An 8,752-nucleotide genomic window follows, 5' to 3' on the forward strand; every position below is an offset into this window, starting at 1 on the left:
GGACCGTTACCATTATTGTATTGACCGTTGTCTTTGTTGTGTGGACCATTTCCACCATTGTATGGACCGTTGCCGCCTGTATATTGGCCACCACCATTATCACCTGGATATGGACCATTATTGCCGGGTCGCACAGTGGCGACAACATGTGCCGAGGGAGCTGGTATGCGCTCGCGATCGTGATCGGCATAACGTGAAGGGCTGAGAATGGCTGAACCGCTTTGGACACCCGGTGCATGAGAAAAGGAGAAACCTGGCGTAAAACCACTAGGCTTCTTCTGCAAAATTTTAGGTAGAGGTGGAGGAGAGAGGATGATGTGATTTAGGTCACAAAATTTTCATTTTTTATTGATTATTCAACGTACATCACCCAAATTTAATACTGGAAATTCTGGCCGTGCGCCACCTTCGAACTTGCCACAGCCAATTGGGAAGTATAGCTCATCCCATTGCAAAATTACGCCATGGCCTTTTTCGCCATACACTGGATAGACCTCGACTGGTTTTTGTGGTTCAACGGTACGATAACCGTGTGTATCGGCAACATAATGTGTTGCACGTAACATATGGTATGGATCGACGTAACCATAACAACCGTAGGTAACGCCATCAGGACCGCGGGTCTCATGGTGGAAATTGCCCGTCTTACCGATATCATAGCCATAACGATAGGCATCTGAGGCGTGTCCATAAGCAAGCAAATGTTTTGTTGTATTTTAGGGACGTTGTTGTTATAGGTTTTGGTGTGCGGCAGTTGATAACGGATTGTGGTGGAATGGATATTATTTTTGTTTATTAATTTTAATTTGGATATTAAAGGAATATTTAATTTTTTTTTTTTAAATATACAATAATTGTTGACTGCTTTCTTCTCTCTTTTTACGGTGAAGAATTATCATTAGAAAAAAAACTCACATTGTTGTTTGTTGCCTAGCATTTATACACGGTTAATACCTCATAGTATTTAATATACCTATAACGGCTACTTTTCATTACATTATTTTTATGACAGACAAAAATAATCTTTCCTTTCAGTTTGCCATAAAAATATGCATAGCATAATCCCTGCCTTATATAACACATTGCTTAACACGCACTACTTCTAACCTTCATAAAAAAATATATATAAAAAATTGTACTACCTTTGTGCTATTGCGCAGCTGTTTATAGAAAAAAATATGTATGTACTATTACACTATAGTTCAAAGCCAGAGTTTTATTTCATTTCGGGGTCACACGAGTACGTCGAGTGAATGATGCGAGTGGGATGAAAGGTATGGATATGGATGCAGGATAAAGGATGATGGATGTAAAGGTAACGAGGACAGGAAAAGAAAGAAGTTTATGCACATTTTTAAGTAAAAAATGCATTAAGCTTTCATTGCATAGTGAAAGCTTTTAAGAATGCATACATTTTAGAATATTTACATTTAACGTGCGCGAAAAGGAAAGTTACGCACACTAAGACACATCATTACATTATTCATACATATTTTACATCGCTTTAAGCATATTTAAACAAATGAAAGCTTTAGTCAAGTGAAAGCTCTAAGCGCTTTCAGCGTATGCGAAGTTGCAGCAAGCTTTCCAGGAAACTTTTTTTAATTTTAATTCTCACAGAAGTTTTAATTTTTATTAATTAAGTTTTTACAACAACTTAAAAGATTTTTTAATTTTAAAATATTTTAAATATGTATGTAAAAAAAAATATTATTTGTTAAAAATAATGAGTCTGTGACTTTTGACTGCTATCAGAAAATTCAAAATTATTATATTAAATGATATAGAAGAGTGGGGTGTTTTGGAGTGGAGTGGCGTGGCGTGGATTTGATTTGAGTTTGAATTGATTTGAATCGAGTTGTGTGTGTCGGTACGAAAATATTTACAGTTTGAGACGAGTTTGGTTGACGATATATATTTTTGGTTGTTGTTGTTTATTTCGATATATTACTAAATAGATGTAGATATATATATTTGATAGATTTGTGTGCGTCTGCTTTGGTTTTAACTACGTTTACGCATACTTTATGATTTTATTTGGTGTTTAGTACAAAGCTACAACAAAATTAACAACGTAAATATATGATATAAGTATGTATGTTTATTTTTAACGTTGTCTAATATTGTTTATGTTGTTGTTTCTGGTTTTAGCTACGATTTATAGCATAAGACAATTTTTTTTTTTTTTTTATTTTAGGATAAACTAGTTTTTTATTTGTTGTTTAGTTGCTTTTGTGTTTGGTTTTTATTAAGGCTACAGCGCGCACTACTGTTAATTAATTAAAAAATTAATTGTTTTTCAAATAAACAAAATGTCCACTAATTATTTAATAAAAGCTACGAATTTTGCTGTACAAAAAGAACGAAAGATATAACTTTAAAATATTTCTATAAAAATATTTTATAAATGAACTAGCTACAAGCTGCTACTTGTACAATTACAAAAAAAAAAAAGTAATAACAACTAACTGCGGAACTAAAAGCCGAAAGAACTCAGTACGTCGCAGGCGAACACGGCGTACGAGTCCTTGTCAAGAGCTCGTCATACGGCCCAAGTTTCTAAATAATATTTTGTATATATATAAAATGTGTATATAGATAACTATGTATGTATAAAATGCTACTAACAAAACAACTACTATGTATGATGTGGCAAAAACTAGAATGCATATGTGAGAGAAAGAGCTAGCAAGAGTATAGTGAGAAAAAGAGAGAGAGTGAAAATGAAAGAATATTGCAAAGGTGTGACTAACCAGCTGGTTAGTTGGTAAGAGAGAGATAGAATGCGAAAGAGAGAGAGAAAGAAGGTGAGAGTGAGAGGATCATTACAGGAGAGTACAGAGGATAGTTAGGAATACGCAAGGCACGTGAAAAAAGAAAGAAAATAAAATGAAAATATAAAAATATTAGATATTATGAAAAATTACAGATTTTCATATAGTAGACAGCGGAAATATAGAGCAGAGTAGTTATGGAAAATGTGAAAATACTGCTAGGCTCATATATGAAATGATATTTTTTTATTTAATTACTAAATTTCTTGTTTTTCGTTGCTACGTGTGCAAATGTTTGTATGTATTTTTGTGCATTTGATAGTATTTAAAAGATAACTTGAAACAAGCTGTACTTACTGGTATCGAAATTCGACGAATAGTATTGTTGGTTGGTCGTTTTTTGATCTTTAATTTGCAGAATGAGGCGACGATTTTCCTTATCGTAGTTTTGAGAGAGAGCGCATTGCACTAAAATGCAAGCGATGGCCTGTTGGTTAGGAGAAAAGCAAAAATTAATGTGGTTAAAAAATTTTGTAAAAATATTTTTTGGAAGGAACGCCGTTTCGCTGCAAAAAAATTTCATTTAGTAAAATAATTAAATTAATTAATAAAATAATTGAAGTAATTAATTAATTAAAAACAGTAATTAATTAAATATTTAAGTAATTTATTAAATAATTAATGTAATGAATTTCATAACTAAAGTAATTAATGAAATAGTCTAAGTAATTAATTAAATAATTTTTATTTATTAAATTTTTTTCTTTCAGTGTCAAAAACGGCAGTTTCAACTGGACTCTTTTCGAATTCGTGTTCGCAACATTTATGGAAATATAGTACATATATATTCCATATACTATGTACATATTTATTACATAATATTTCTTGCCATTATAGTTGCTTAATTCCTATATGTATATGGCGGCACCCACATACTCGCATATTTACTTTCTCATTACAACTCTTTTATAACCATAACCATAAGCCACATAAGCCATTTATCAAATATTTTCAGAAAATGTAATGTCTGGAACACACTTCACTTGTATAACACTATTTTTCTCCACTATACATGGATATGCGTTCACACGCACACAAAATTTTGACAGCAGCAACAAAGAAGCGGCCTTATGAGTAATTACCCCTATCTGGTGTTAAAATTATGCAATCAATATTGTGAACAAATCACTTGCAATGCAATTTATAATAATAAAAGATAATTTCTGCTGTTTTTTTACCGCTTTTTGGCGCTTTTCTCTCGCACATAATTACCAATTGTAGTGTCTGCTGCCAGCGTGTCATTGCGTCGGCTCGCCGTTGCGTTGACAAATGACTAAATCGTGTTTGCCAAATTATGGGCGTTCGGATGAATTGTCACCGTTTTGTTTAGATCTGTCTATAGACGAATATCTTTTAGTACCAATTGCAGCCAAAAGCGTAAAAGACGCCCACGCATGCGCTTTAGTACCGAATATGACACACGCAAACACGGACACAAAGCTGACGCCTAAATGGAGCACACTTAAGCGGATATAGTATTATATATGCAAATTGTATATACAAATGTGTGTGAGTTTATTGCATTGCTAAGTGGCCCACTACAAAGTCAGAGTTGAAACTTGTCACTTGAAACGCGCTTGAGTGAACTGCGCGCGCCAACGGTAAATGTAGGTTTATTTATTTGAAATGAAGATTTGATTGTGAAGAAATCACTTGACAGGTTAGCAGTTCTTTTTTTTTTTTTTAATAAATATGACGTCAAGCCGTGACTAAAAGTGAAGATGAGCGATTTTAAGCTTTTGAGTCGGAGTATTTGCATACATACATTGTTTATCAAAGGTGAGCGTGTGTATGTGTGCAGACGTTAAATGCAAATTTTATGAGCTGGTAAAATTTGGTAAAATGAGAACGTCCATATTTTAAGCACAGTTTGCTGCAAATGAGACTAACTATAAAACTGGAAATGAAAAAATGATTCTTGTTTTTTTGCTGAATTTATTTGTTTTTTATTCAAATTTTATTCAATTTATTCTTCAGCATATTTCTTAATAGGCGTCATGTGATCAGAAAGAACTATGTATTAATTTGAATTATGCTAAGAGAATGAAAAGAGTTTTTAGCTACGCCAAAATGCTTTGTTGTGATATTAACTAGTTACCGGTTCATGGTTAACTGGACCAAACATTTCTGTGCAAATAACAAAAGAAAACAAGTAAGGAAGGGCTAAGTTCGGGTGTCACCGAACACTTTATACTCTCGCATGATAAAGTGATAATCAAGATTTCAAGCGTGGTTGTGAACCGATTTCACCCATATTTGGTACATGTCATCACGGTGTCAAGAAAATATTATATACCGAATTCCATTGAAATCGGTTGAGTACTTCCTAAGATATGGTTTTTGGTCCATAAGTGGGCGACGCCACGCCCATTTTCAATTTAAAAAAAAAATCTGGATGCAGYTTCTTTCTGACATTTCTTCCGTAAAATTTAGTGTTTCTGACATTTTATGTTAGTCGGTTAACGCACTTTTAGTGATTTTCAACATAACCTTTGTATGGGAGGTGGGCGTGGTTATTGTCCGACTTCTTCCATTTTTGAACTGTATATGGAAATACCTAAAAGAAACGACTCTATACAGTTTGGTTGACATATCATAGTAGTTTTCGAGATATGTACAAAAAAGTTAGTAGGGGCCGGGGCCACGCCCACTTTTCCAAAAAAATTACGTCCAAATATGCCCCTCCCTAGTGCGATCCTTTGTGCCAAATTTCATTTTAATATCTTTATTTACGGCTTAGTTATGACATTTTATAGGTTTTCGGTTTCCGCCATTTTGTGGGCGTGGCAGTGGGCCGATTTTGCCCATCTTCGAACTTAACCTTCTTATGGAGCCAAGAAATACGTGTACCAAGTTTCATCATCTCAATATCTCAATTTTTCCTCAAGTTACAGCTTGCACGGACGGACGGACAGACGGATGGACGGACAGACAGACATCCGGATTTCAACTCTACTCGTCACCCTGATCACTTTGGTATATATAACCCTATATCTGACTCTTTTAGTTTTAGCACTTACAGACAACCGTTATGTGAACAAAACTATAATACTCTCTTTAGCAACTTTGTTGCGAGAGTATAAAAATATGAAATAAATATATTCTTAGAATTTTAAACTAGAAGCTTTGAGTATCAAAATTTCGAGCTTTCTTGAAATATATTTCAATGGCATGCATTACCTTGAGAGAAATTAAACAAAGCTTCAAATTTATTTTTTATAAATTAAAAATTTCATTTAAAGAGTGCTCATGTACTCATGCTCATATCATGATTATCATTAATAAGCACTCCAGTGTTATTTGTATTAGTATGTGGAGACGGGTTTAGAGCAATTTTCGAACCTGAAATCCAGTTTTGAAAGCTTTTGGTAATTTTTTGCATAAACAAAATAAACAAAAAAAAATTCGCTATTTTTTCAATATCGGATACTAAATTTAATATATAATTAAAGCTGCGCACAATTTCGAGTGTAATTGCCTTGTGACGTCACAGTGTTAGTTCAATTAAAATGAAAGGTCAGAGTAATACAAAATGTAAATATTGATCAGCTGTATGGTTATTTTATTTAAAATTGCTACTTCAAAATTTTTACACAATATAAGTTCCAGATTTGCTTGGGGTGCCTGTTAGAGGTCGGCATAGCGTTCGTCTATTTCTTGAAGGCTACCGAAGTACATATTTTGATATTCTGTTTTCAATTTAGCACGGTTTCAAACCAATATATATCATATTTCAGCCGATTTTCAAACCACGAGACAATTAAAAATCGCACTTCAGCCAATAAAGACCTTAAGATCTTATTTGAGCCATGTTTCAAAAATCTCAAAATCTTATATTCAAACTGAAAATCTTGACGTGGTCAGTCTTCTCGGCTATAAAATTTTAAAGTTTTCATAAGATTTTCATTTAGAATGTCACCTCTACGCCACGCTCTTCGGCCAATTTAAAAGCATTTGTCAGCAATTTTCAAACATTTTTTTATAATTAAAAGTGCCCACCATTTACTTAAAGTTAACAAGCAAATTTGTTGTTGCTTTCTGCTTCACACGCTATTGGCTTTGAAGCCCGCTTGACTAGGCGCATGTGCGTGCGCATCTACTTTACTGCAAATTGCTGTGACATATACACTTACAGCGATTTAGATGCCTGCACATGGTTTTCATAGTTTTGAATGACAGCAATTAAAATCGAGTTATTTCGTGTAGCGTTTATGCAAATTTAGTAGATTGCAATGTTGAAAAATGTCATAAGTTTTGTTATTGTTTTTTTTTTTTTCATTTTTAAAGCGCGGTTTTTTCATTATCTGCGCATATTAAGTTTAAAAATTTTAGTTCTTTACTTGCTTGCATTAGTTTAGTTAGTGCGCATTGCAGCAGCGTTCTAGCTGTTTGCATAATTGCGGCTTACTGTCTGGCAAATCTCCCAATTTGCGCAATAAATCAACTAACCTTTTTTAATGTTTCTAAATTTTTAATAAAAATATTGATGTATAGCTCTTAAGCGTTTAATGGAGCTAACTGCATTTTTGTGCATTTTGTGCACTTCATAGTTTGTCAATGTTGAAGCAAAGTTGCTATGGAAAAAAATCAAAAACTACATTTTTGCGTTTAAGCGAAAGGCATATTGCATTTATATGTACATACACATACATACATCTACATATGTATGCGTGTATGTAAATCCGACATGCTCTAAGCTCCGGCTTTAAATATTGCATATTCGTGCTCTTCTCCGAAAATGTCAACATCATCAAATGGCATACGCATAAACATTCTAAATTGACCTGATTGGAAAAATTCATGAGCCATTGCATACAAGCTGGAGTATATTTTTTTAAACCTTAGCAGCACATGTTTTCAAAAATTCCCCATCACTGAAGACCTAGCAAAAGCATTACAACGATAAAGGAATATATATATACATGTTACATGTAGGTTTGCTGTAAGCATGAGCCATATGAGCATTGGTATGCTAAGCTCGTTAAAAACACGTGTGCATAAATGATGAAGAAAAAACATAGGCAATGTAAAATATTCTTTTAATTACAATTTAGCATTACAAAGGACATATATTGCAGTTAGCTCACTGTCATTGCAGCTGAGCATGATTGTGGTAAGCCACTTTCACAGGTCATTAAAAATATAAAATACATGTTTAACTTTGAAAGCATAACAAAATATTTCTGTCATATATTCAAACTCAAGTTTTATGTGCACAAGTGTGACCTTGTCCAGAGATATATATATATTATATTCCTGGCCACAAACGCATTCACCCTCATAAGCATTCAACCTTTAAATTTTAAACACTTTACCATCACAGTCAATTAATTTTAGTCTAGGCATATATTTTTACTTCAACAGAAAAACATTTAAAGCAAACCTTTTAATTGAACGCTTTTCATTCCATAAAAGAAGCATGCTCTGACGTTACGTATACGCCGTGTATGCCATGAATTGCCCGTATTCATTAATTTGTGCAAGTTCATACATCAGTTTCGTTGTTAAATGTGCCGTAGACTTTCAATTGTGAGACAATAAAAGTGACACTACAATTTATTGTTGAAAATAACAAATTTTTGTTAAAAATAAACGAGCAAATGCCGATACACAATAATGCCATTTTGAAGAATTTTATTTTTAGCAGCTGCCATTCGTGTGCATATTAAATTATAATAAATTAATTCCTGTGAAGCAACAGTAAAAATATCATTTTTGCTTAATAAAATGTTTCCCATTTTTACCAATTATGTTCGCAATAATATTTAAAGAAATTTAATTATTTCTTTAGAAAATTAAACATGGCTTGCATTGCCGGGCTGTGGGTGTTATTTGTTTTAGTTCGAGTAAGTAAATTTTTGTGCAAATTATTTTATAATTATTTTAGTTCTGCTTCCATTTTTTTATTTAGTTGTGTT

The 8,752-nt window shown here is 33.1% G+C and overlaps 1 protein-coding gene across 4 annotated transcripts in view; it reads right to left on the reverse strand.

Annotated features, from left to right (window-relative positions):
* Positions 1-8,752, reverse strand: part of LOC108967387 (EMI domain-containing protein 1) — a 45,964-nt gene that overhangs the window by 7,947 nt on the left and 29,265 nt on the right. For all 4 annotated transcript variants that reach the window (XM_018930781.1, XM_018930764.1, XM_018930774.1 and 1 more), the window contains exon 3: positions 3,132-3,261. In XM_018930781.1, coding sequence (XP_018786326.1) covers positions 3,132-3,261 — 130 coding nt within the window. The remainder of the gene's footprint in view (positions 1-3,131; positions 3,262-8,752) is intronic.

The sequence above is a fragment of the Bactrocera latifrons genome, unplaced genomic scaffold, assembly GCF_001853355.1.
Source record: "Bactrocera latifrons isolate USDA-ARS-PBARC rearing strain unplaced genomic scaffold, ASM185335v1 scaffold_100, whole genome shotgun sequence".
In the NCBI taxonomy this organism is placed as follows: domain Eukaryota; kingdom Metazoa; phylum Arthropoda; class Insecta; order Diptera; family Tephritidae; genus Bactrocera; species Bactrocera latifrons.